Source organism: Melozone crissalis, unplaced genomic scaffold, assembly GCF_028551555.1.
Source record: "Melozone crissalis strain CALT ecotype California unplaced genomic scaffold, PUWL_Pcris_2 ptg000034l_1, whole genome shotgun sequence".
NCBI lineage: Eukaryota > Metazoa > Chordata > Aves > Passeriformes > Passerellidae > Melozone > Melozone crissalis.
In genome coordinates, this window is record NW_026535812.1 from 16,667,934 (window position 1) to 16,694,209 (window position 26,276).

General features: G+C 48.5%; 4 protein-coding genes across 5 annotated transcripts in view; all 4 read left to right on the forward strand.

The window, feature by feature from the left end:
• The first annotated feature begins 212 nt into the window (after positions 1 to 212).
• On the forward strand, positions 213 to 3,709 carry RPL35A (ribosomal protein L35a). Its single transcript, XM_054282370.1, has 5 exons — positions 213 to 251; positions 581 to 623; positions 1,713 to 1,865; positions 2,715 to 2,859; positions 3,651 to 3,709. The coding sequence occupies exons 2-5, from the start codon at positions 613 to 615 to the stop codon at positions 3,672 to 3,674; spliced, it is 333 nt and encodes a 110-aa protein (XP_054138345.1). The 5' UTR covers positions 213 to 251; positions 581 to 612; the 3' UTR covers positions 3,675 to 3,709.
• Positions 3,710 to 4,972: 1,263 nt separating this feature from the next.
• LOC128940729 (uncharacterized) lies at positions 4,973 to 7,131 on the forward strand. Of its 2 annotated transcripts, XM_054282369.1 has the most exons (3): positions 4,973 to 5,776; positions 6,232 to 6,365; positions 7,083 to 7,131. In XM_054282369.1, exons 1-2 carry the CDS (start codon positions 5,218 to 5,220, stop codon positions 6,336 to 6,338), a joined length of 666 nt encoding a protein of 221 aa, XP_054138344.1. In that variant the 5' UTR covers positions 4,973 to 5,217; the 3' UTR covers positions 6,339 to 6,365; positions 7,083 to 7,131. The 2 variants fall into 2 exon arrangements, with proteins under 2 accessions (XP_054138344.1, XP_054138341.1); XM_054282366.1 differs by lacking the exon at positions 7,083 to 7,131 and having other exon boundaries at positions 6,232 to 6,640.
• Positions 7,132 to 12,621: 5,490 nt separating this feature from the next.
• On the forward strand, positions 12,622 to 16,976 carry CUNH2orf72 (chromosome unknown C2orf72 homolog). Its single transcript, XM_054282365.1, has 3 exons — positions 12,622 to 13,156; positions 15,575 to 15,691; positions 16,885 to 16,976. The coding sequence occupies exons 1-3, from the start codon at positions 12,622 to 12,624 to the stop codon at positions 16,974 to 16,976; spliced, it is 744 nt and encodes a 247-aa protein (XP_054138340.1).
• A 2,810-nt stretch (positions 16,977 to 19,786) lies between these two features.
• Positions 19,787 to 26,276, forward strand: part of PSMD1 (proteasome 26S subunit, non-ATPase 1) — a 65,641-nt gene continuing 59,151 nt past the window's right edge. The window contains exons 1-6 of the mRNA XM_054282356.1: positions 19,787 to 19,930; positions 21,972 to 22,015; positions 23,007 to 23,080; positions 23,327 to 23,496; positions 24,326 to 24,531; positions 25,776 to 25,919. Coding sequence (XP_054138331.1) covers positions 19,915 to 19,930; positions 21,972 to 22,015; positions 23,007 to 23,080; positions 23,327 to 23,496; positions 24,326 to 24,531; positions 25,776 to 25,919 — 654 coding nt within the window. The 5' untranslated portion in view covers positions 19,787 to 19,914. The remainder of the gene's footprint in view (positions 19,931 to 21,971; positions 22,016 to 23,006; positions 23,081 to 23,326; positions 23,497 to 24,325; positions 24,532 to 25,775; positions 25,920 to 26,276) is intronic.

A 26,276-nucleotide genomic window follows, 5' to 3' on the forward strand; every position in this document is an offset into this window, starting at 1 on the left:
CAGCGGGGCTGGGGCCTCCCCTCCTGGGATCGATCTTGCCGGGATCGCCCTGGAGCACGCGTGCACAGGATACGGAACACAGGACAGGGGACAGGGGACACGGGACGGGGGACACGGGACGGGCGGTACCTTCCTCACTGTGTGCTGCTCACTCCGGCAGGGCTCGCGCTGCCCGCTCGGGTCCTGGCAGCGCATTTCCCGGCAGGCAGCGGGGTGCGGGTCTCTTTCGCCGCCATCTTGGGGCGCTGCGGGTGAGGAGGAGCGGGGCCGCGGGCCGGGAGCGGGGCTGGGAGGTGCTGCTCCCGCTGTGGGGCCGCCGGCGGGCGCGGGGCTCCCGGGGCGCGGTGGATGGCGCGATCCGGGGCGGAGACAAGGCGGGATGGCGCCGATGCGCGGCGGATGGTCCCTGTCGCGGGCTGGGGCCCTCGGCTGGAGCGGGGCTGAGGCGGCTGCTCTGGGGGGCAGCGGAGGCTCCCGGAGCTCCGGGTGACTCCCGGGCAGCCCCCCGGTGTTCGGGGTCCCGCTCGCCGGGCCGGGTGGAACTGCGGGCCCGGGGCTCATGGCTGTGTGTCGTTTGCAGGCCTGCCGGGACCGGGTCTGCGGGAGGACACCATGACCGGGAGGTGAGTGAGTGCTGGCTCTCGGCTCGGTGCTGTCGGAACGTTCCTGAGAGCGTTTGTTGAAGCTGTGGGCCATGAGCAGTGTTCCTCTGCCCGGCGTTCCTCTGCCCGGCGTCCTGCCGGGCCCTATTGAACGCCCACAGCTGTGTGTCCCTGTTCTGAAGCCTTTTGCGCTGGCTGTAGGTGCTGTTTCGATGTGCTGCGCTCCCCCTGGCCTGTCAGTAAATATCAGTGTGAAATTTGTGGGTTTGTTAATCTCCAGTGTACAGTGGAGCTTTGGCATGGACTTTTTTCTTAAGTAAACAGAGTAATGTGTTTTTGCCACGGGTGAATTTTCTGTTGTGCCACCGTAGGGATTGAGTTGGCTGGGGAGTCAGAACTGGATGGTCTTAAATGTCCTCTCCAGCCCAAACCATTCGATGGTTCTGTGAATCACAGCTTTATTATTTCTGGAGTTGATGTCCTGTTACACGTGTGGCAGTAGAACTGGGTATCTCAGTTGGATCCTGCTGGATCCCGGGGCAGATGCTGGATGCCCTTGGGCCAGATGTGCTGTCTGCTCGGTGTGTGGGACAAGTCTTGGAATGACTTTACATGGGCAGTGCCTGAAGAATTACTGGGGAGTTTGTGCAGTGCCTGTGTCCAGTGGATGTCTGGCTGTTACTCTGGCTGTTCACTCCTTTAAAGCTACAAATCAGAGGCAGCTGATGCCTTCTATAGCAGTTACTGCAACACAGGAGACTTGCTGTGGTGTGTAGAAAAAAAGCAATGTTTACTCGTTGTTAGTAGATATTTGGAAACAATATCTGCTAATGCTGCAGCATTTGAAACTCAGTATGAAGCCAGTATTGTAGTGTCAGGAGTTTATGACAAGCAGAAAATGCAATGTTCTCTCAAATACTTCATGTTCCATATACTCAGCTTTCCTCTGTTCATTGAACATAAGTATTTGCAGTGATTTGTAAAAGTTGGTTGTTTCCTCTGCTGATTTCTACTGGTGTGGAATTAGTTTCTGCTGAAGCAGCCTGTGATTTGTTTTTATTTTTATTACTTTGGAGTGATCATAATTTGCAGATGTTTCCATGTCTTTAGGCTGTGGTGCAAGGCCATTTTTGCTGGCTACAAACGTGGCCTCCGAAACCAGCGGGAGCACACGGCCCTTCTGAAAATTGAAGGTGTTTATGCCCGTCAGGAGACAGACTTCTACCTGGGCAAGAGGTGTGCCTATGTGTACAAAGCTAAAAAGTAAGTGATGTTTTATTCTTGTGCTGAATTAGCCAGTTCCTGTATTGGCTTTGTAAATGCTAGGAGACAATGATATTACATGAGACATTAGAGAGCAAGTGTGATGAGAAACAAGTTTTGCCAAAGCTTGGCAAAAACTGAAGGTGGGTTGATGGGGTAAATTGAGGTGAGTGCTGTTAAATACTGTTAAATTGAGGTGAATTTGTGTTAAATACTTTGAACTGTTGAGTTACTTAAACAGTAAAGTGATTTTGTGAAGCCTGAATGAATTTTTATTCTGACTTTTGTGTGTCTGGGTAATGTCTTTCACTTCTGCTCTGCTGCCATTGGTAGGCACCTTAGGATCAGTTGCTTATTACTTCCACTTTTTTTTTCTTGAGTGCTGTTAGAATTACCTTGAATAAAATTGATCAAACTGGTAACTTGACCACCATCATTTCCAGCATGGTCCATGGCTCTTCATTTAAGGCTATTTCTGCCATCTATCCCAATGGCCTCTTCTTCTCTTGCCTTCAGTGTGTCTGGAGAAATAAGGTGTTGGCAATTTCATATTGTTGATTTTTCAGTCTCATCCTGTTAGCAAAAGTGTTTTCCAAATATTTGAGCTTTGTAAGCTGTTAATACTTGTCCAGTGGAACTTCTGATCAATTACAAGCTGTAATTACACCTTTGAAAGGGCAGTGAAAATCCCGGAGAATTCCACAAGTAAATAAAAGAGGATGTTGCTCTAGTTAAAGATGGCTACAGAGGTACATTATTGCAGTGCCTTTGAGAAACCACATTGTCACTGCTGGTGACAGCAGAGCTGTGACTGCCCTGCTGAGCTGTTCTGTGCCTCCTTTCCCCCAGCAACACGGTAACCCCCGGAGGCAAACCCAACAGGACCCGCGTGATCTGGGGGAAGGTGACACGCGCCCATGGGAACAGTGGCATGGTGCGCGCCAAGTTCCGCTCCAACCTTCCTGCCAAGGCCATTGGACACAGAATCCGGGTGGTAAGTGGACCTGGTTTAGCAGCAAGATCTTTATTGGCAGGTCTTGGGGTGCCTTTTAATTCCACATAGTATGAGGGAACATTTGAATTCTGGTTTTGTTGTGTTGCTGCTGGGTGTTCAGCATGGCTCGGTGACTGTTTGTTTTGGAGCCTAGAGAGGCTTTTTCCTGGCTTCATATGCTGAGGGGGTTTGTCTCTTTGACAGGGCTTTGTGTGCTTGCTTGTGTGGAAAGACACTTCAAGCTCCAAGACTCAGCTCCTTCTTTTCCACCAATCTGTTCTATATATTTTTGCACTCTTCTACTCCTCTGCCTTTTGAGTTTTCTCTTGCATCCCAAATGTTTTAACTGAGGGCAGTGCTCTTCTGTCATGGCCACTTCCACCTGTCCCCACTGTTGGGCATTTTAGCCACAGGACTTCAGTGGGACTGTCCTTTTAAGTCTCTCACCCAGAGCTGTGATGTAATATTTTCATAGTGATGTTGTCAAAAGGAGTACAAGAGGGGTGCAGTCCTTTCTTTCTGTCATTCTCCTGTGCCTTAGAAAAAGCACAGTAGGAGCAGCACAGATAATTCCTGAAATCCAGAGCCATGGGAGCTCTTGTTGGTGCACAGGAGGGCTGGCTGCCACAGAGTCTGTGCCACCAGCAAAGTGCTCCTGCAAGTCATTCTCACACTCTTCTGCATAAACTGGGGATTGCTTTAATAGCAGTTGAACATGGTCTAGATTGTAACTGCAAAACGTGTGTTTGAATACAAGATTTCTAACATGATTCTCTGGTTTTGTTTTACAGATGCTGTATCCATCTAGGATCTAAATTTTTATTCAAAATAAAATGGAGAATCTGTTTAACTTTTGTATATTTCTGGTTTTATTGCCTCCACCAATTTTGAGAGACCTCTTTCTCTGTAGGGTATCAGAGTTGACAGCACAGACAGAGACACTGAATCCTGGCAGGTGCAAAGCCTCTCTCACATCTCACAGTAGTAGTTCTGGTAGAATCCCTGATAGTGAGCCCACATGTTCCTGGGCAGCACGTGTGCCTGTAGTGTCTGCTTTGTGTAAATAATTTAAACACATTTTCATTGCACAGCTCTGTAGTGCCCAGGTGTTAATGCTGTTTTCTTGGCCACCCTTATCCCAGCTTGTCATGTAGGGCAGTGAGCATCTTCCTGCACTTCCTTAGTTCTTTTCGTTTTGCTGAACAATACGGTGGTGAAAAATGAACTTACAGTTGTGAAGTGCAAGGCTCAGTTTCTTATCTCTGAAAATCCTCCCAAAATACTGGGTGGTTCAAAGGGTGGTTTGAGGTGGGTACAGGTTGTCATGGCTGCTGCTGATGTCACAGTCCCACAATGACCTGTGGATACCCTGTGAGAGCAGTTCCACATACCCCAAGTAGTTCCATCATTTTCAATGCATCCTGGTCAGTCAGGCAGGTGAGTCTGTTGGCTCAACCACACCTTGAGCCCACTCCAGTGCAGTCCCTCCTTCCCAGGGCATGAGAGCTTCCTTCTCCCTACCTGGCCCTGCTGCCAGTGTGTGTCATGGAGCCCTCTGAGTTGGTGGCTTTGCAAGTCTGCAGTGGGCTGGTATTTCACAGCTAATCCTCTTCTTTCTGAAAGAGGTGGAGTAGTTGTGTGTGCAGAATATATTGTTGGGTAAATCAAAACATTACTGGGAATTGGAATTAAAAACTTGACCCAACTACTCAGCTCTGGTATAGAAATTATTTTGCTGGGCTTAAAGACCTAAGCCTGCTGCCAGTGCTGTCCTTCACAGCAGGAGAGCCTTTGTCATGGAAAACTGCCTTTTTTTAATCTGTGTAGAGAAATTGCAGTTTATGGGATGTGGGACCAGGTCAGGCAGGACTTTTAGTCTTCCACAACTACCAAGATTTTGGACATGTCGGATTCAAAGAAGGATGGATGGGATTTCCAGCTTTAGGCATTACAGAGGAAGGAGGTGGAAACATAATGAGCAAAGTGAACTGTAACAACAGGTTTGTAGGCCTGTGGTCACTATCATATAGTTGGGTTTTGCTGATGAGAAGGAAGTAAGTTCTAAGTTTGATACAAGACGCCCAAATACACATAATCATCCCTTCTCTTTCCCCTGTAAGAGACTGCCAAGGTACAAAGCCTTTTTCTGGGAGGTCCAACCCCAGAAAGCACATGGCTGCAATTTGTGAATCTTTCTATCAAAACTGCTATTTTCACATGCATTTGGTCCCACCCAACCCGGCCTTGGCTGCTCAGAGCAGCAGGTGTTGCCTGTTTTGAGCCTGTGCTGTGCAATTGCTTTTGCTACTTCCGCTCCTTTCCCCAGCAGCACAGTAAACTGAGGTGTGAGAGGAAGCTATGGCATCCAAGGAGTCGGCCTCCTTCGTGGACAGAACCACCTGGGATTTCCTCAACCTACTGGACATGCTGGGGAGCCGGAATGGACGGGTGGGTGTGATGGAGGTGGACCATGCTGAGTCAAGAGCTCCCTCATTGCTGGTGGATTTTACCCGGGACCTGTGCGGCACAGGGGACATCAAGCACAAACCACAGCAGGCAGAGAATGAAGGAAAAGAAGAGGAGGACCTGGTTCCCCCACACCTGATTTTTATGCTATGGCAAGCCAGTGTGTTGAAAAGGCTCATGCAGTGGGATCACCTGGAGGAAGCTGTCCGGGACGTGAGGAGCCTCCTCCCCTGCCTGCCAAATGTGCTGGTGCTTGTGATGATCCGTCCTGACTCCCAGGAGCAGCTGGACCAGGCAGTGAGAGCGCTGAGGAGAATGCAGTGTGTGCTGGATGGGGCCCTGCAACTGACTGTAGAGACTGCAATTTACAGCCCAGGCCAGCCTGGAGGTGTCCTGGAGGCAAAGAAAGCTGCCTGTAGGGCACTGAGAGAAGCTTTGAACTGCCATGAAGGTAACTGGGTGACACAGGGGTGTGGGACACTAAAACAAGCTCAGGGCAGAGCCTGAGGGACAGTGTAGATGGAAGTGGTGCTTGTTGACTGGATTCAGATACAAGAAAGAAGACAAGCTGGACCTTGCAGGTAATATGAGCCAGAAATGAGAATGAAGTTTTATATGCTGGGATGGGGATGGACCATCTGTCCTGGCTAAGTGTGTTCCCTCTTCCAAGTCAGATAGTGTTGGGTTTACCTTGCCCCAAAACACACATGGCAGTGGAAATGGCTGCTCACTGTCAGAACTGCAGTTCTGACTCTGCTGGAGCTTTCTGTGATGTTAACTGCTCCACAGCCCCACTGACATTGACTTCTTCATTGGAGGGATGTGCCACCCTTTTTTGGGTGGCCACAGACCTTAGCTTAGAGAGGATGGTGTCAGGTGTTCTATCATTTGTATTTCTTCCCCTAGAAGTCGACTCCCAGGAGCCATTTGTTATTTCACTCCCGGAGCTCAGATACTGCCGAGTTCTGCCTGAACGTAGGCAAGAGAAGATATCGAAGACGGATGGAGAATGAATTCCCTTGGGCGGCCGAATCTGTCAGGTTGGTTTTAGCACTGTCCTGCTGGATGTCCCTTTGCAGAACACTTCCTTCCTGCTGACTTGCTTGTCTGCCCAGACCTTCTGCATGGATGAGATTCAGTGTGTGGCTGCTGCCAGAAGGGGACAGTGTACCCTCAGCATCGCACTGTCCTTGCCACAAAGCTCAGAGTTCTTTGCTGAATTGGCTGAACAATCTGCCCCAGGAAACTTTTATCAAAAATCACTGGGTTTCTGCTTTGCATTAAATGCGTTGTTTATCAAAATGTCCCTAAGAAACCTGTCCCTAAGAAAGCTGTCAGCAGAAAGGGAATCAGAGCAGGCCAGAAGCCTCTAGATTTGAAACTGTCCCAAAACTGAAATAGTGAGAGAAACTCAAGACTAAGGCCTCAGACCGTGTTTTCCCAGGAGAACCTGGATGGAGGAGTCTTTGGTACATAGTTCTCATCAGGAGCAAAACTCCTGAAACCCTCCCAGGTTCTTTGTAGCAGGGGGTTGACTTTCCATACAAGCATGTACACATCCAGCAGATTGAGTTTCTGGGATGGGTTATTTTGGATGGGAGGAACTGTGGGAGCAGTAGAATATTTTTAAGTCCAATTACCCGCATAATAGCTGAATTAATTTCCCATCCCCTCTGGGCATGGCAAAGCACTATAGGTAGCTACACTTCTTTTGCATTGGGAGTTTATATGTATTTTTTCTCTGGTGTTTTTTGTAGATCTTTTGTCATCCTAAGATCTTCAATGTCATCAAAAAAAGGATTAAACACCTGATATTTATCTCATTTCTCTGTGTCTGTGTGTATCTATAAGCTTTAAAGCTTTTATCTAAGACTGCAAAACTTGCTGAAGCTGCCAGTTTGTGCAGTATGGTACAGAAGGGGTGAGATTTGAGGGCAGTACAGATCCTGTAAACCAATATTTGTCAGAGAAAGGATTCTCCAGGTTATTTTTGAAATTCAAGATTCTTTCCAGATCCTTAAGGATGTGGCTTTATGAAGCAAAACAACCGTGCTCTTAAGTGTTTGGGTGGTGCTGGTGCTTGGCAGACTTTTGGAATGAGATAACCCAGTTGTTCTGTTGTGGAGGAGACTTTCCACGAGCATTTCCACAAGATGAATTCTGCCTTTCATTACTGAGAACACCGGTTTTTGGTCAGCCTAATGAAGAAATAGTTCACTTGAGTCAAAGTAAGACATGTACATGTTCAGGCTGTTTGTGAGTGAAGAAAGTTTGGCTTTAAAAGATCAGCATATTAGGACATCCTTAAAGCAAGAAGCCACAGTGAGGTCCTGTGTCTCTGTTATTTCCTGTAGCATCTGAAACACACAGATAACCATCCAAATCCAGGCATAGTCCATGCAGATCTCAAGTTTTTCCTCTGGCAGCACATTTGTACTTTGTCCAGGAGCTACTGTGCAGGGTGATGGGGCCACTGTCAAGATGAAATAAGGAAGAAACTCTGAGATGTGGCTGAAATCCTGGCCAGCGGTTGGGAGCACAGGAATGCCCTGCAAGGGCAAGTGATGTACCCACAGGAATGTGTGGCTGGGACAACGAGGAGCGTGGTCACCCACAGAACTGAGGAGGAGAGGAGGCAGAAGGCCATTCATGGGTGCTCTCAGACTGCATCCTTGCTGCATTCTCCACCTAATCCTGGGTGGATACAGAAAAATCTCAGAGTGAAGAAGAGAAGGGCTTTCTTAGAGAAGGGCCCCTTTGTGGCCTCTTTCGGGGCTGGCAAACCAGGCAGATCCACACTGACCTGCTCTGCTCATTCCAGTAACTCAAGGGAAGCTATGGATCTGCCCTTTGCCTCATAGAAGGGAGCAGTTCTGAGAACCTGGGAGCTTGGCCATGCCAAGAAGAGGCTTTGTGAGAAGGAAGTAGGAGAATGCACAAGGCAGGGTTAGGCAGGCAGGAGGGGCTGTGCCTGTGAGCAGTCCCAGCTATTGCCCCCCAGCTTGGTGAGGTCTGAGGTGATTTTTAAGAGTAGCTGCAAAAGGTAAGTGCAGAAAAGCTGGACTGTTGGTGTCAAAGGTATGTGTGTACTGGCAAAAAATGGAGACTGGTAGCTGTGAATAGCTACTCTTGGGTCCTGTTTTCAAACCAAAGGTAAGGATCCAGCTGAGGACAGCCAGGAAAAAGGCCAGAAGAGGCAGCTTGGTCCTTTGGTCTGATTTCATACTCATTGCCACTTCTTTAACATCTTCCAGTGGAGGATTCAGGAGTGGAATAGGCTGATGGGCTGGCTTCATCTGTGTCTAAGAGGGCAGGGAAGGATATCTCTCTTATTGTGTGACCAGGACTGACCAACACTTTGGGCTCTCTGCACATGGCCCTGTGCCAGGTTTCCATCTTCCTCTTCAGCCATACCTTCCTATGCCACTCTGCCATCCAGAAGGGGACAGTGACTCAAGGAAACATGAGGAAACTTAGGACAACTGCAGAGATGGGCAACTTTTAGAGGGAACAGAATTTTGGAGAAAAGAGACAAGAAAAAGGTTTGAGATCAGGAAAGCCAGGCTGTGTCCCAGACGTGGAGTGCCAGGGACTTCCCAACTTTATTTGTTTATGGTGTGTAACCTCCCCGAGCGGAGCCCAGAGGGCTGTGATGACTTGCATAGATCAGACCAGAGCTGAGCTGGTCCAGGCTGCCCTGGGACCAAAAGTGGGGCTGCCTCAGCTGGTCCTGGAGGTGGCTGAATCTGGGGCGAGGGGCCTGGGTCAGAACAGTGTGACCATCCAGTTTGGATTCAGTTGTGACTGAACTCATCACAGAAGGGGTTCATGTCTGGTTTGATACAAAGTTCAAGCTCCAATTGTTGAAAAGTGGGAAGGTGTTTGGGTTCAGGGGCCAGAAAGATTGAGAGATTGAGAGGATGTGGAGGAAATAGGAAGAGCCATGGAGGAGTGAACGGGAGGCAGGCTAGAAGGGAATCAGTGGGACTGGGATGTTGGGGGCAGGAGTGGGGTTTGGGGTATTTTCTTCTCTCACAATTATCTCCTCTGCTACTTCTTTGGGCAAACCAAGGAGGTCTCCATGGATGAAGAGCTCAATGAGTGCTGGTGCCTTGCAGCAATGCCCTGGAAAAAACTGGTAGTGCTACACAAGTAAAGCATATGCTTTCCAGCATCTAGTAAGGATGTGTTTTTCAAAGTAATAATTGAAGGAAGTTTGGAGAACAAATCAGTGGAAGAGCAAATGTACAAAGGTCTGCTGCGGCTTAGCTTAGGAGCTGGAACTGACTGCAGTTCCAGCTCCTACCTGGCTCAGAGGCTTTTCCAAGTGTCCCTGTGAGCACCAAAGCTACTGAAAGGATGAATTTATGGAGCTGGGCTGGGTCATCAGACATCGGGCTCAGAACAGCTCCTACAGATTCCTTCTTACTCATTCAGTCTCTTTGCTCTTCTATCATCAAAACTGGCACAAGAATCCTTTATCCCTGTCCTCTTTTTACTCTCTTCAGAAGAAAGGTTTATCTTGGTAAATGCAGCCTCTAATGCAGTCGTCCTTTTTTTGTTGTTTAGGCTTCAAGGCATTACTAATACACTTCATTCCTTTGTCGAAGTCAAAAATGAATAGATGTTTTGTCTTCTCTGGGCAGCTAAAGCATATGTAAGAGATGTGATGACCCTCACTTAGGGCTGTCTATAGTGATTCTCTGCAGCTGTGACTGTCAGATGGATGTTTGATGGAGTATCAGATTTTCTAAATACGTCTGAGTTCTTGCTTAGATTCCTGACAGGGCTCTGAAGACGTTTTATGGAGGACTACAAATGCTCCTGAGCTCATGACTGCCTCTGAACTGTTTGAGTTGTTCCTCTTTAAGTAACACAAAGGGAGTTGTATGTGTTAGATCTTACCCCTGTTAATGAGTAAAGAAATGTAAACAAGGTTGTTTGGGCATTGTGGGTGACATTCACCTTTCCAACCAGCCTGTGCTGACAGTGTTACATGTGTACCCAACATAAACTAAAGAATTGCAGTGGCCATGAAGAACAGCTCTACGTGGTCCCAAATATTAGTTTTTAGCGGCTGTGCTGGCAGTTTGAACACCAAGGCCACTGCAGAGAAGTAACTCCAATTTTTTATATACCTTCTCTGCAAGAATTGTCTTCATAAATCTGGGGAATTGCCAGCTAGAAAGCCAGCTTCCTAGTGCCTGAGGCATCTTGGCATCTCTAGGCAAGTCGCTGGCATAGTGCTGCTCTGGAAGAGCTCCGTGAGAGCCGTGCTGTAATGGTCTGCACATCAGTCAGTCCTTAACCAGTACCACCACACCACAGGCTGTGCTGGCAGCTCATGAGGAGTGAAAACACTTTGTGGATCTCTTGGCAGTTTTCCAGAGAGATGAGGACTTCTGGGGACTAGCATAGTGTTCCTGTCCTCTCCTGCTGCTGACACAAGTCATGATGCTGATTATACCCTGGACTTTTGTCCATAGGACCATGAATAGGCTTCTGAACAGATGAGGAAAAAATCCTCATAAATACAACATCCGGGCAGCACTAAGGCCACACCTGGCTACTGAATTATGTCTGACTTTGTAGCCCTCCCATGTTGACAGCTACTCTCAGGGCTACCACACTGGCATGGGGGCACGGGCTCTTGGAGACCCTGATCTTTGGAAGAGGAACCTAATCTTTCTGTTTTACCTTCCTCTTTGCCCTGTCCCATTTGCTTATCAGCATTTGTCCATGAGTAAATTACTTTTGCTAGGACCCAGGGCAAAAAGTCTCTCTTGAAGCCCTCATCCATGATACTAGCCTGGGGTGGTGTTTGCTAAGCCTGCCATACTGGGGAAAATATTTTCCTTGGATTAAAATTGGTGCCACATTGTGACCTTCCCGAGCTGCCACACCACTGTTGTGCCTGCGGATCAGCCTGTGGCACATCCTTTCTACTGTGGCTCCTGATCTGCTGGGCTTTGGGGACACATGGCCATGAGTATGGGCAGGCAGCCGGCACAATGGCTCAGCCACATTTGTGGCTGAACGTATCTGAACACCCATGTTGGGAATCACAATCCAGGACACACAGATGGATTTTGGTTCTGCTTTCACATCCAGTACACTCAGAGACTCCTCCACTCATCCCACAAGAGATGGTTTGGCTCCAAAACTCCTCAGAGAGCAATTGGCCAAGGTGACTCTGGCCGTTTACACCTTTGAGCTGTTTATCCCTTCCCAGGTTCTTGCGATAAGACGTTATTAGTTTGGAGGAGCCTGTTCTGATATGGCATAGGGGAAGTACTTACTGCATACCATGGATTGGAACTTCCCCATGCAAGTGTCAGGGCTGGGCACAATGGCTTTCATTCACTGTTGGCTGGCAGAGATACGTGTAACGAGTGCCAGCACTAAAGCCCTGACTAAAGCTCCACACACATCCCTGGAAATATTAGTGCTTTGATGGGATGTAGTGATGTTGATGGTTGTGGGCCTGTGACTGCAGGCTCTGTTTTGCATGGAGGTGGCAGAGGGGAAGTCAAAGGGCACCGGCTTGGGAAGGGACTCAGAGATGCAGCATGTGGTGTGGGGGCTGCAGCTGAGGTATGCACTTGTGAGCAGTGGGGTGGGTGTGTCCTTTGAGGGCATAATTGTTTCCCAAAGAAGAATCGTTTTCAGGGGTGGCTATAGCCCGGCCAGGCTGTGCAGCAGCATAGTGCACAAGATGCCAGAGACCACCCTATTGCTGCTCTGGGGTATGAGATGCCACACCATAGGGGACACCCTGGGGATGATGATCATGATTGCATGATCAGCTGTTTTTCTATCATTGACTACAGGCTCTCTGCAATTTGCAAGCAGTTACAGCTGCAGTTTTCAGTGTGTGTCCCATTTTGCAGCCACCACAGCCTCTCCTCATCCCCTCTCACATTTCAAGCCCCTCCATAACACAGTTTTTTTGCCTGAATTTTATCAACTCCTCGTTGGCAAGACGACCAGCCTGTGCGAGGGCTCTGAGTCTGGTCGTGTGGCAGATCCGGGGGCTCTTTACTAGCCTCTCTGCTGTGTCCACCGGGCAGCAGGCAGGGGCTGTTCGTCCCGCTGGATTGCGCAGGTCCGGGACCGGGTTGGAAGCGGGGGGGGATCCTTGATACCCTCTCGCCCCGCTGCCCCGGGGTGTTGCTCTGCGCGGGGCCGGGGCTGGTGCCCCGGGCTGGTGCAGGGTGCCGGGGCGGGTGCGGGCCAGTGGGCGGTGCGGAGCCGGGGAACAGGCGGATGCGGACCGGACAGGGAGCACGGCGGGGGATGGCGGCGGCGGACCTGCAGGAGCTGCGGACGCTGGTGGAGCGGGCGGGCGGCCGGCGGGCAGTACTGCTGGTGGCCGAGGTGGCGGAGGGGGCCCCCGCGGCGCCCGCGCTGGCCGCCTTCGCCCGCGACCTCCTGGACGACGAGGCGCCGCGCGCAGCGTGCCCGGGGCCGAGGCCGGTGCCGGGGTGCCGGGCGCGGCGCTCGCCGGGCACCGGGGGCCGGGCGCTGGGAGCGCGGCTGCTGCTGGTGCTGTGCGGCGGCGGGGCGGCTCGGGACCGCGGGGCGCGGACTCGCCTGCGGGAGGTGGTGCGGGACGTGCGCGGCCGCCTGCCCTCGGGGCCGCCGCCCGCCGTCGTGGGTGTCCTGCTGCCCGGCGGGGACGGAGAGGACGCGGCGGTGCTGGACGCGGCCCTGCGGCGGCACTTCCCGGCGCCCGGCACGGTGCAGGCGGCCCGGTACAGCCCGGGCAGCCCCGGCGATTGCCGCGCCGCCGCCTGCCGCGCCCTGCGGGCTGCCCTGCAGCACCCCGCAGGTACCGGGGTCGGGGAACCCTTCCTCTCTCCCTCCCTCACCCGGGGCCCGGTTTCTACAGTGGGATTTGCTCCGTTTTCCTGTGGGATCTTCCCCTTCTCGGTGGGATCTACCCCATCCTAATGGGTTCTGATCTCCCCTACAATGCGGTCAGGTTTTTCCCATTAGGATCTAACAATTCCTGATGGGAGCTTCCTCTGACCCAATGAGATCTGGCTTTTCCCATTGGAATTGGACCACTCACTACTGATGGGATCTTTACACACACACAATCCGATCTGCCTTTTCCCAATGCAATCTCTTTCATGCTGATGGGATCAGAGCTTTTCCAGTGGGATCTGCCGCTTTCTGGTGCGGTTCCCAGACCTGGCAGCCAGGGCAGACAAACTTCCCAGCAGTTTGGGAAACACTAGAGCAACTCATGGATAACAGAGATAAGGCAGCTGACAGCCATGACATTGTGGCCATCCATGACACGGTGGCCTTCCATGCTTATTGGATGTGTGGTTTTGGGGGAAGCAGGACTGGGATGTGGCCTGTGCCACAGGGTGCCAGCAGAGCCTGACCTTCCTGCAGGAGGAGGATGCTTGTGCTGATTTTGCATAATGAATAAGTAACAAAAGCAAGTTGTTGTTTGCATGTAGAACAATATGTCAGGATGAAAGCTGGGTGTCAGCCAGGCCCGAGGAGCAGCATTTGCCCTGGGGTGGAAGGGGAGTTGGGTTTGTGTGTCAGTGCAGGGTGATGGGCAGCTGGGCAGGCTCTGCTCTCGCAGCTGCCACATAAAACACTTTAATCTTTGGCACTGTTTGTCTTGGGCTGTTTCCCTTTCCTCCTCCCTTCTTTCATTTTTTTCCCACTTTTACCTTGCTCCCCAGGATTTCCAGGGGCTTGGGTGTTTTGCTGGCTTTACCTTGAGGGATCCTGCCACTTGCCCTCAGCACCACAGGGTTGACAGGGTCTCCTGGGATTCCTGGGACATAGGGACGATTTGCTGCAGTGCAGGTGCTTCTTTCTATCAGCTCAGCCCAGAAGCCTGGACCTGAATGTTGAGGAGCTTTGAGGTGGCTGGTGGTGAGGGCACAGGGCTGTCCTCTGCCACCTCTCTACTGAGGCACACAGCTCTTTCCAGCTTCTCTCCTTTCACGTGCTTTTGTCTTCCTCACATTGTTCCTGCTGCAAGAATTTCTGGTGTGCTCCCAGACACCTGCGAATCCTCCAGTTCTGGTTGCAGCAGTCTGGTGGGACAGCAGCTGCAGAGGCAGAAAAACATCCCTGCATACCTTTTTCTGCCTTGGCACTTTGCTGGTGCTTGGCTCAGTGTATGTATTTTTGTGGCTGGCTGTGGAGAACGAGGAGCAGGAGCTGGATTGGGTGTTACAGCCTGTTTGTGTGTGCTCACTCACTTCTGATGCTCTGCCTGGTGCCCTCAGTCATGTAAGTGCCCCAGTGTGTGTAATGAGGACACTCATCACCTTCAGGGTTCAACCTTAGGCAGGGAAAACTCCTTTCCATGCTTCTGGAACTTCATGGAGCTTTGCCTTCCAAAATCTCCACCTGGACAGAGGGATCCCCAGTATAGCTGTGCCTCCAAAGGGCAGTTGAACACTTCAGGCAGTGCACCCCAGGCTGTGCACTGGAGCTTTTTGTTTGTTGACTGCCAGAAAGACACAGAGCCCTTTAGTGTCGCAATGGTTCCATAAAGTGAAGGACACTGAAGTGGTTTATCATTTGTTATCTGGTTAGGAGGTGAAAGGCTGGATGATATTTCAATGGGGATACTGAACTGCTGCTGTTGGAGACCATATAAAATTATGCTGCTGTAGTATTTTACAGGCTGCTGTAGTGTTTTACTAAAATGGTTGGAAAGTCTGTAGTAACTTTGTTGTCTTCTAGAAAATTACCATACATTGACTACATGCTCCCTGCAATTTGCAAGCAGTTTCAGCTGCTGCAAGACCCGGGGTCCAGCAGGTCTCCATGGGAGGGAGGAATTGCTTAATAGGGAGCAGTAAACAAGTTGATGTGGTAGAAGCTGTGTGACAATGCAAAAGGAAATCTTCCTTCTGTGGGAATTCTCTAACTGTGTCTGTCAGTCCCCAGCCTCGCCATGTGTGCCAGCTGAGCTGCTGCCAGGTTTCCTGCTTACTCTCGGCTGCCACATCCAGACTGGTTTTGGCAGCAAGGTGGCAAAGTACAAACTGACATCAGGGACAAACTTCCAGGGTAGCAGAGAGGTTTCAGTCAAAAATAAGGGATGCCAGGATTTGCTCTGTGCTTTCTAGTGGTGGGCTTTATGGAGTGGATCTGGTTTTGTTGCTAGGACCTGGTTTTGTTGCCAGGCTCAGGGAGGGAGATGTGAAGAAGCAGCAGGGCTGACCTGCTGCCAGTCTGAACTCATCTTCTCTGGTTTATTCAGAAGACATGAAAGACAGGGAGAGGTGGAGGCTGCCATCCTTCCTGCAGTGCATTTCTTGGAACCAGAGGAGCTGGAGAAAAGATTACAAAGCAAAAGCTGAAAACAACATTCATGAAGGTATGCCCAGCTCCCTCCCTTGTACTCTGTTGTGATTGTCAGAAGCTCCTCATGATTCCCTGGTGGTTCTGGTGCCCAAGCCCCTTGCTGGTAGCCTCTTCCAGCTACTTCCAGCTCTGCAGCTGACCTTGCTTCCCTGGCTGTGGTTTAGCCCAAACCTGAAGACAACCAGCACATATGTCTGCTTTGTTGTCATTTCCTTGTTTTCTGACCTTTTGCTTGTCTAAACAAAATCACACTGAGTCTGGTGCCCAAATACATCCCTGGAAGCACTGCTGAACTCAGCTGCATTTTGTTTGAATGTCTGGAAGCAGAACTACTCTGTCTAATCAATGAATTGGAAACACCCTGATATTATTTGATGTTTTCTGCAAACATGGGTGGAAGGAGTGTTCCCAAACATTTGCTTTTAGGGCTGGCAGAGAGAAAGGAGATGGCAGTCAGCTGTGGGCTCCCTCATCCTAAAGGAAATTAACACATAGCATAGCATTCAGCCTTTGTGCATTGTTGGCACTTTGGCTTGCACTTCCCAGCAGTGACTTTATTTTTGCAGGAGGGCCTCATGCAGGAGGCTACAAGGCTTGTGCTGTGGAGATCCAGCTTGTACTATGAAGCACAAAGAGGAGGGAAAGCTCTTTCACTGTAAAAAGAAAGACTAGACTAGAATAGAATGTTATATTTTCACTTGAAAGGGACCTACAATAATCATCTAGCCCAACTGCCTGACCACTTCAGGGCTCACCAGATTTTAAAGGATGTTATTAAATGCCTCTAAAAGATATGAAATACTTAAAGAGCATAAGAGTCAGACAAAACAACTGAAATGAATGCCCAGTTCATGGAGCTTTGAGACATGTGAGACATATGAGGCTTGTGAGATCCACTGTCCATGGTCAGAAAATGGAAGTGCCTGATCTTGCTGTCAGTGCCAGGCAGGCAACACCCTGTGGCCATGCAACTTATTTTGAGATTGCTCAGACTTCAGGAGGCCAGGAGCCAGGCCCTGTGCTCCTTTGCTCTATTTGTTGAAGCAATGTTAAGTTTGTAAAACAAAACGAAAAAACCAGCTGTGCTAAGGTTGTGAGTATATATCAATTGTTTCAGCCCATGCTTTTTTTTCATCTTAAGCTGCATTTTCTGGGAAGAGGGGTTTTCCATTCAGGTCTGCCTTGACCTCTCTCTGCTCCCTGCAGATGACCTGCAGGACCCAGAGGAAGAAGTGGCTCTGGCCAGCCTTTCCCCCAATGGAACCTGTGAAGAAGCTGCTGGAGGCACGGGCACCTAGAGCTGCTGGGCATCCGACAGAGTCCACATCCCAGAGCTGCCCAGTGGATTTGGAGCAATGGGAGCAGGAGCTGGTGCAGGCCCTCTCTTCCAAGGACCCACAGCTCCAGGGAAAAGCTGCTTGGCTGAACTCATCAGCGCTTTTTTAGCTGCCACCAGCACAGAGGGTCTGTGCCAGAGAGCCATTCCCTGCTGCCCAGGGGCATTTGGAGCTGCTGCTGGACACTGGGCTACTGAGAAGCCCTTTAGGGTGTACCCCACATCTTGGGCAATATGACTTTGGGACTTTGAGTGTGAAATGCAGCCACCTGTTTGAAGAATGAGAAATGCTTTCTAATTCTGAGCAAAGTTCCCTGCTGAGGTTGCTGGGGCTGGCCTCCCTTGCAGACTGATTCTGCTGCCTTGTTTTCCTACTTTATTGGTGCTTGGAAGTTCCCACCCTCTTTGTGATCAAAAACCAAATCAAACCAAAACAGAACAAAAAAAAAAAAAAAACAGCCTCAACCAAGTAACACCAGTGGCTTGGAGACTGCAGTGGAACTAAGTGTAAGCTCTGTAACAGTGTAACATTCCAGTAACAGCCCAGCTTGAGGGGCAAGAGCAACACGAAGGATATTTACTGATGGTACCGGCATCGAGACCAGAGTGGGCTTTGGGAGCAGGATCTATTCCTTTGGCTCGTCCTGGTGCCCATAGACTGAGGGATGCCTGGGTTGGAGGGGTGGCAGGTGGGCACTAAGGGGTGGCTGCTGCTAGATGGGGCCACAAGAGAGGGCCATCTCACCTGGCAGATCTCCACAGGCATGGTGGCACATCTCGGAGGTGGCCTGCAGCACAAGAGGTGGCTGTTTAATAAATAAACATAAAAATATAAAAATTATCTATTTAAGTAGTTCCAAAGGGTTGCCTGTAGCCTGTGGGGCAACACAACCAACTAGAAATCCTTGGTTTACAAGGAATATTACTCTAATGCTAAGAATATCTTTTAAATTCTTTATGCAACATAAAAGAGGTCTTGTTTTATTTTGAGCACAAGCTTGGGGCTGGCTTTCCTTTAGGAGTTTCCTCCAGCTCAGATCAGAAATTTCAACCTGCCTACCTCTACTTTGGGTTAGTTGCCAAAGTGCATCCTCTGTGCATGTCTGTCCTCTCTCTGGCTCCTTTTTCCCCCACTGGCAGCTGAAGTTTCTGGAGTCCTGCCAGCTCTGGCCAGCACTCTGCCTTTGGCATCCCTCTAGCTCTTACCTGGAGCAGGGGATGCTGCTCTGCACAGAGGGCACTGACCCATTCTTCCAGCCTCCAGGATTTCTGTGCTTATGACCTGTGCAAAACACAAATGTAACCAAGTGACTTGGTGTGGGTGGCTGTGTTACTGGCCCCACATTTCAGCACTGAGCACTCAGTGCATCTTGATGAGATTAAGGCTCCCTCCTGCTCCATCCCTGCACAGCCCAGGTCACTGCACAGGTCTGTGTTTCCCAGTAAAGTCCTTGGTTAGGTGGGCCAAGAAGGACTCACCAGGAGCAATCTTTATTCTCTTGCAGCATTTAGCCCTTGCTGCTGAGCATTCTCCAATGAAGAGGTGGCCCAAGAGCACAGACTGGCAGTTAAACCTCCCTTGGTGCTGCAAATCCACTGGATTTACTTACTGGTAATTTTTAGGTAAATAATGCAAGTTTATCCCTGCAAGAGACTGGTGGAAGTGGATGAACTGCCTGGGCCTTAGGGGGTGTGAGTGAGAATATATTTGACCAAAAGTATTATTATTCTTTGACTGAGGAATAAAAGTGACTTGAATTACTTTTTTTTTTAGCTTTTCTTTGTGCACTTGGAGGTGTAACAGATAGTTTTGCATGTTTAATTGATTGAATAATTTAAGGGCACTATTTCATGCTTGTTGAATAAAGACACAATTTCCAAATTGGAATGGGCTTATCTGTTTGCCATGGTGCTGTTCTTAAAGTAGCATTATGTACAGCTTAACTCGTATTTATCTTGGCTTGAAAAAACCTGGATATTGGGATGGAATGGAAGTGACCCCAGTGTCTGAAATGCAGAAGATCAGAACTGAGTGCAGCCCAGGTGGGGCAATGGAGAAGGCTGGACATCTTCCCAGTTGTCCAAAAGCGGGGCAGCCCCTCTTGGCATTTTAGGTAGGGGCCTGATAAACTTTCATTAGGAACTTTCATTAGTAACTTTCACTAACTGATACCATTATGCATACTCAAGGAATTCAAGCCCTTCACAGGGTATTTCATCCTATTCAATAGCATCAAGGAGAAATTAATGCTGCCGAGGTCTGGGCACTTCTGTCCCTTGTGTAGCATCGCTGCTCCTGAGCTGGACTTTCCCTGCTGCAAATCCCTCAGCCTGGGTATCCCATCTGTCTTGTGCCGCAGAGGCGGCCGGCATGCGTTAAACCCATGGGATAAAATCGCTGATCCTCGCACTGCCCTGGGACACGCCGTGCCCCTTACGATGCCCGCCCGCTGCGGCCGGCCTGTCCCGGCGGGGGAAGCAGCCGCTTCTCCGGGCACGGCACAAACGCGGGCACCGGCGGGGTGACTCGTGGGGAGCTCGCAGCTCTCGCTCAGGCAGCGGTGCGGGGTCTGCGGGAGCCCGTGGGGGCTGTGAGGGAGCCCCGGTAAGTGTCGGTGGTGCCGGGCGTCCGTGAGGGGCGGCGGGCGGTACGAGGCCCCCGGCGGCAGGGCTGCCCCCTCCTGCCTGCCTGTTCCTCCGCCGTCCCGCGCAGGCGATCGCACGGGCACCTCTCCCGGCGCAGCGCGGAGCCGCCGGAAGAGGCCCTTGGCTGCACTTCCGGGCCGGGCAGCGGCGGCGGCGGCGGAACCGCGGTTGGGCCGGACCGGACCCGACCCGACCTCCCCCCCGGACCCTTCGGACCTCCGCGACCTCCCTTCCGAGGGCAGCCGGGCGGCACCATGATCACCTCGGCCGGTGAGGCAGCGGCGCGGGGCGGCGTTGTCCGCCGGGGTTTCGCTGAGTCAGGGCCGTGACTGAGCACCGCCGCGGCTCCGCGGGGCCGCCCGTCCCGGGGCTCCCCCACCCCGAACATCCCCGGACGGCAGAAGGAGCCCACCCCGGTGCCCGGCGGTCCGGCACGAGCGGCTCCTGCAGCCCGGTGCCGTGTCCGTCTCCCGCCGGTGTCTCCCGGGGTCCCGCGGCGGGAGCGGGCGGGTTCCGCTGCTCGGGGCGAACGGCGCAGTTTGGGTGCGAGAGCGGAGCGCGCTCGGGAGCGCAGCGGGAGTGAGGGGGGCAGGAGGAGGAAGGAGCTGGGAGTTCCTTGCACAGGAAGGGTCGGTCCGAGGATGCGGGATAATGAAGCGTGTGAGGGGTTGGATGTTACGCGGTGTTTGTGCCGCTGGTGGGAATTGATAGTGTAAAAACCATGGGAAGTATTCCCAGAAATACTCAGGCCTGGAATTAACATGCGGCTGGTTGTGGCTTGGCGAGAAAAACAGTGCAGAGAGTGACAGCGTCCAGGGAGCTTTCTCTTCCTGAACCCTTTGCTTTGTTGAAGTCTTTATTTTTATTGAGGAGAAGTAGGAATTAATTTTAGAGGCATTTTAAAAATGTGAAAATGGTATGTGGCAGCGAGTATGTAGGTGGTGTGTAGGAGGGAGATTGCATTCTCCTGACAGACCAAGTAAATGCAGGGACTTATTTTAAATAATAATAATAATAAAAACCCAAAGCGAACATTTGGTGCAGAGATGCAGGAAACAGCTGGGAGGAGGTGGAAGTGGGATGGCTGCTGAATCTGCCTTCTTTGCCTAAGAGCCACGTTGGTGTTCCTTCAGTTCCTGTTACTGATGAATGTGTGTCTAACCTGGTCTTTAAAAACAATACCTGATAATGGAGGATCTGCAACTTCATGAGGGAAAGGAATAAATGGTTCTTGTGAGAAAACTTTTCAGATCAGACCTCATTCTTTGAGGCTTCACTAATGCTTGATGTTACTCTTCCTGTTAATATCTGACACGAAGATCAGAGTATTCCCTTCCTGCTGGCAGCTGCCCTGAATGCTGCACCCTTCCCAGGTGTCTGTAGAGGAACCAGTGAGGAGCCTCCAGCCCCCCTTGAGGAGCTGCCTGCCAGAACTCCTGTTCCCAGCACCCTGGTTTGCTCCTGACTCACACGTGGTGCACAGCCCTGGGCACAGGCTCTGCCCAGTGGGTGCCAAGGGAAGGGAAGGTGCCCCATGGATCTGCCAAGAACTGCTCTCACTTACACATCTGTGTGAGGTTTGGGTTCTCTGCCTCCCACTGCAGCCAAATGATATTATTGATCATATTTTATCCTAAGCCTCTGTCCTGTTCAGATTCTATATTTGTACATTTTGATTTGGACCTGCACATGCTTCTTTTAGATTTGTCAAGACCTTTTGGGAGCCTAGTTCAGCCCTCCAAAGGCTTGCTGGCCTTTCCAGTTTCAGGTGTTTTTTCAGATTTAAAGAAGTTGTCAAGCTGTAAAACAGATTAGAGACTTAAAGCAGTGAATTGTGTTGGACTTTGATCAGATCATATTCCAACCCTTTCTGTTGCATCTTTGCAGTCTGGCAGTGAAACCACCTATCCCTGTTCTTCACATTAGCTCCTGTGAACTTCTCAGTCATGTCACTTAAACAGTATTTCTGTAACTGTACAAATGTTCTGGGACAGGATCAGCAGTCAGAAGCATAAAGCTGTGAGGTACATCTCTCATCCATGAGGCCAGTTTCCTTGGCATGGAAAAATTCTTTGTTTTCCCCTAGGAAGGATCACCTTTTATAAATAACGTACATTTTCACTTATAAATTCTGAGCTATTTTATGTTATATTTAATACAAACTTGAATCTGATCTTTGAAATTTTATACTGGAGATTTAAAATCAGTATTCCAGAGACAGCCTTCTTTCCTGTTCTGTTGGTTTTGAAGTAAATGACAAGCTTGCTTCTGATACAGAGAAACCAAAAGTAACTATGATCTTGTTTTGCAGCTGGAATTATCTCTCTTCTGGATGAAGAAGAGCCACAGCTCAAGGTAAGCTCTTACATCTGAGAGCAAATAACAGCAAATGGATTGTGTGGAGAGCTTAAAATCAAAAAGGAGCTGATCTCACTAATTTCTGGTTGGACAGCAGCAGGTGGGCACCAAATTGTATCTATCCTGAAAAAAAAAAGGGGCTTAAATAAATGATAACAGATTGAAAACTTCCTTGTTTTAAGCATGGATCAAACAGGAGCTTCAAATACAAAAATCTCTATTCATGAAAGCTCCCTTCTCTCTGCTGGTAATGGAGCTTTGTTACTTAAAATTGTTCCAGAGGCTTCATTTTTGCAATGTAAAATTCAAAGCTGAAGAGCAGCTCAGTTTTTTAGAATAATTTCATCAATGTAGAACAAAATCACAGTTACAGTTTTCATTTGGAAAAAAATCACAGTAATAGTACAACAAGAAGAAAACAGCAACAGAAACTTTCCAGTGCACAGAGGGTATGAATCCACAGAACACCAACACTCAAGAGTGGTGGTGTGTTATGGAACATGCACTTTTCAATATTTGTAATTCCCTAATTGTTTTTCTTGGCTGCACACATAGGTAGTACTGGATCTGAAGGATCCCTGATTTTGCTGTGAGCTGATTGCAAGTGGGCTGATTGTGGTTTGTTTATAATCTGAAGTACTGTGTCCATATAGATAAATAGAGTTGGCTGCTGTGGACCACTAGTTGAATCCATGTGCTGCACAAAGATTGTCACAATTTTGTCTATCAGACACATCAGCCAGGCATTCATCAGAGAGAGGCCATGGAAAGGAATGCTAGAGTTCTCTTACCTGTGATGTGAACAGCTCTTTATTTGCAAAAGACTTGCAAAGATTAGTGAATGCTTGCAAAGATCTTTTAAAATAGAATTTGCTGTTGAAATGGGTCAGTGTTGATGATATTTATGCTGCAACTTACTTCATTTTTTCTGGGGAAAATGATAAATGCATTTTTAATATAATATAACTTCACTTTTTTTTTTTTTTAGGAGTTTGCTCTTCACAAGTTGAATGCTGTTGTCAATGACTTCTGGGCAGAAATCTCTGAGTCAGTGGACAAAATGTAAGAGAAGACACTTAATACTGCTTAAAAAGAACATGAGATATGAAGTCGATGTAGTTCTGGTTTCTTGACAATGGTTAATATAGCATGTAGCTCCATATTTCCTAGAAAGCCCCAATGTTTGTGGTTGTGGGGTTGGAGCTGTGGTCCCAAAGATGCAAGTTCAGTCAAGCTTGTACTTGAGTCATGTGGCCTTAAGGAGTTCTGAGCGCACAGAGCTGATGCTCTTCTCTCGCTCCTCTGCAGTGAAGTTCTCTATGAAGACGAAGGTTTTCGGAGCCGCCAGTTTGCTGCTCTGGTTGCTTCCAAAGTTTTTTACCACCTGGGAGCCTTTGAGGAGTCCCTGAACTATGCCCTGGGAGCTGGTGACCTCTTCAATGTCAACGACAACTCGGAATATGTGGAGACGATCATTGGTAAAGAACTATTGCTGCAAAGGAAAAGCTCTTGTGTTGTCAAAGCTGCTGTAACTTTGAAATTTTACCTGGTATAGCTTTTTTCTCTGTACTCTTCTGGCTGTCTTTGTGTTCATTTAAACCAATGCTGCAGTTAATTTTAACCAGTTTATTTGTACTTTCTTATATTTTGGGATTCTGTAATGGAGCTGACTTTGGAGTTCTGGAGTTCTTTTCCTGTTCTTAACCTTTATTCTATAGTGAATTCCTAATAAGAAAATTGCTTTGGTTGTTTATTATCCTTTCTGTCATTTGTCTGCTGATGTTATCAATTTCAGCATGACTTTGGAAATAATTGACTGCTAAGTGTAGCTGGACACTTAATTGAGAGGGACAGTTGTGTTTATCCACCCACAATAAGATGGCAAGTCAGCAGTTGACTGCAGGTATAATTTGAATGCCTTTTAAAAATCTCGTCTGCTGGAGTCACTTGCTTTTTACATCATATTTTACAGGATATGATGGAGCTAGGCTGGCCTACAGTCTCCCCAGCTGGTGTTTGCAGTGGAGCTAGGAAGTCTCCCACTGCTGATTTCTCATTTATTTAACATGACAATTGAGAAAAGATTATATTCTTGGTTTAATTTTTAAAATACCTACTTGATTTCAGCACTAAAATCAGAGAGGTGTTTTCCACTATTATCTGTATATGACTACACAAATGTGTAATTTCCCATACTGTACTTGCTGCTAGAGTGTGTTCATGCACATGCTGGTCTCTTCACCTGCACAAAACTGCAAAAATCTGAGAACTTGACTTTTCCCCTCATATTTATTCATATCTCTTCAGCAAAATGCATCGACCACTATACCAAGCAGTGTGTGGAGAACGCAGAGCTGCCAGAAGGGGAGAAGAAGCCCGTGGATGAGAGGCTGGAGGGGATTGTGAACAAAATGTTCCAGCGCTGCTTGGATGACCACAAGTACAAGCAGGCCATTGGCATTGCTCTGGAGACACGCAGGCTGGACATCTTTGAGAAAACAATCCTTGAGTCGGTATGTGCAGGAGGCAGGAGGTGCCTGTAGCTGGGCTTTTCCAGCTAGGGATCCAGAAGTCAAGTGCAAGATCCATGTTGCTGTGGAACTTGCCCTGTTTTGTATGAAGAGAACAAAAGATTAAACTCAGGGGTGTTCAGTTCAGTGTGTTCATGGAAAGCAGAGCCACTCAGGAATGTCAAATGTGGGAAGATCCCCCCTACCTTTAGGAAATCCTTGAGCCACAAATTTATGGGACAATATTCCTAGGAAGCTTGGCTATGTGCCCTCTTCCTAAGGTATTCCCTGTCAGCTCCTGGCAGAGATACAATACTGGTATAATGTAAGAACAGCCCTTTTATTTACCATACAGTCTATCAACTGCTGTAATTCACTGTGGGAAGGAATCCTTAGGGCTGGATAAGTGATTATTAATGGCAAGCAAAAGAAAAAACTCCAGTAGGTGGGTGAGTGCTGTAATTTTCAGTGACTGTGTGTAGTCTTGGCCTGCCTTGACTCCAAGATGTCAAGGTGCACCTTGGCTTTAAAATCTTTCACTGAGGCTTTAAGGTAAGTCATGTTACTGTTAGGGTCAGTAAGAGAAGCAGACCTGTAGTCATCTGCAGCAGCTCAGCAGTTGTGTGCAATTTTGTTATGCTGCAGTATCTCAATCATATGCCAGACACATAGCTTGAATCCTTTAAATTTTACTGTTTTTCAGTTTACAACTTTTCTGTATGTTTGGATGTTTCCCATTTCTGTGTATGAGTGATAATCATAAGGCATCCATCTTGCTTTCATTATTCTCTTTGTTGTCCTATGCAATTAATAACTTGTCCATTATAAATCCCTCATTTTTAATTACCTTTCTGAGGTCTAGTAACCAAATCAGCTTCTCAAACTTGATCTTTTCTTGGTGCATGGTTTGCTTTGCTGGCATTTTATGTTAGTGCAGTGATTTTCACTGCATTCAGAACTGATTGTTTGAACAAGAAGGGTGAAGGGAAGATAGGTATTGTACTTTTAAGTTAATATTTTGTATGTTTTAACTTTTGAATTAAATATTAGTCCTGCATGATTTTGATAGTGTTTTTTCTTTAAACTGCAATACACCTGTATATAAACTTTCCTGAAAATAGGAAAGGAAACTGAAGATATATATGCACATTTGGTCTGCTTTTTAAAATAGAAAAAGTGTTGCTTTATTTTCCTCTCTAAATCCTTCTTGTCAGTCTGATGTTTGATATCCCCAAATTTTATTGCAGAATGATGTTCCTGGGATGCTGGCCTACAGCTTGAAGCTCTGTATGTCTTTGATGCAGAATAAACAGTTTCGTAACAAAGTCTTGAGAGTTCTAGTTAAAATCTACATGAATCTGGAGAAACCAGACTTCATCAATGTGTGCCAGGTAAACTTTTTAAAGTCATCTTTAAGGATAATAAAAAGTTGTACTTTTGTAGGTATATTTGGCATGACATCTACATGTTCTTTGTCTTTTATTCAGTTAAATGAAATATATTTTCCTGGTTGTGTGCTTCTAACATATATCAGAGTGAGACCAACTTGAAAAACAGATGTAAAGATTACATATTTGGTCAATTTATAGAGAAAGAAATCCGTTCAAAGGCAGTTTGAGGACAGACAACTCTGACAGAATATTTTCAAGCCTGTGTAGGGAGTATCAGATGGTAGGTTCACAGCTTGGAATTTTATTTATTCCTCACAAGAACATTTCCAGTGCTTTGTTTTTTGGTAAGCCATTGTC

Excerpts from the sequence above, each read along its gene's own strand:
- CUNH2orf72 (XM_054282365.1), top strand. The coding sequence starts at position 12,622 with ATGGCGGCGGCGGACCTGCAGGAGCTGCGGACGCTGGTGGAGCGGGCG. Across the intron at positions 13,157-15,574 it reads TGCCCTGCAGCACCCCGCAG|AAGACATGAAAGACAGGGAG; the intron begins GTACCGGGGTCG and ends TGGTTTATTCAG. Across the intron at positions 15,692-16,884 it reads TGAAAACAACATTCATGAAG|ATGACCTGCAGGACCCAGAG; the intron begins GTATGCCCAGCT and ends TGCTCCCTGCAG.
- LOC128940729 (XM_054282369.1), top strand. The coding sequence starts at position 5,218 with ATGGCATCCAAGGAGTCGGCCTCCTTCGTGGACAGAACCACCTGGGAT. Across the intron at positions 5,777-6,231 it reads AGCTTTGAACTGCCATGAAG|AAGTCGACTCCCAGGAGCCA; the intron begins GTAACTGGGTGA and ends TTCTTCCCCTAG.
- RPL35A (XM_054282370.1), top strand. Across the intron at positions 1,866-2,714 it reads TATGTGTACAAAGCTAAAAA|CAACACGGTAACCCCCGGAG; the intron begins GTAAGTGATGTT and ends CCTTTCCCCCAG. Across the intron at positions 2,860-3,650 it reads TTGGACACAGAATCCGGGTG|ATGCTGTATCCATCTAGGAT; the intron begins GTAAGTGGACCT and ends TTTGTTTTACAG.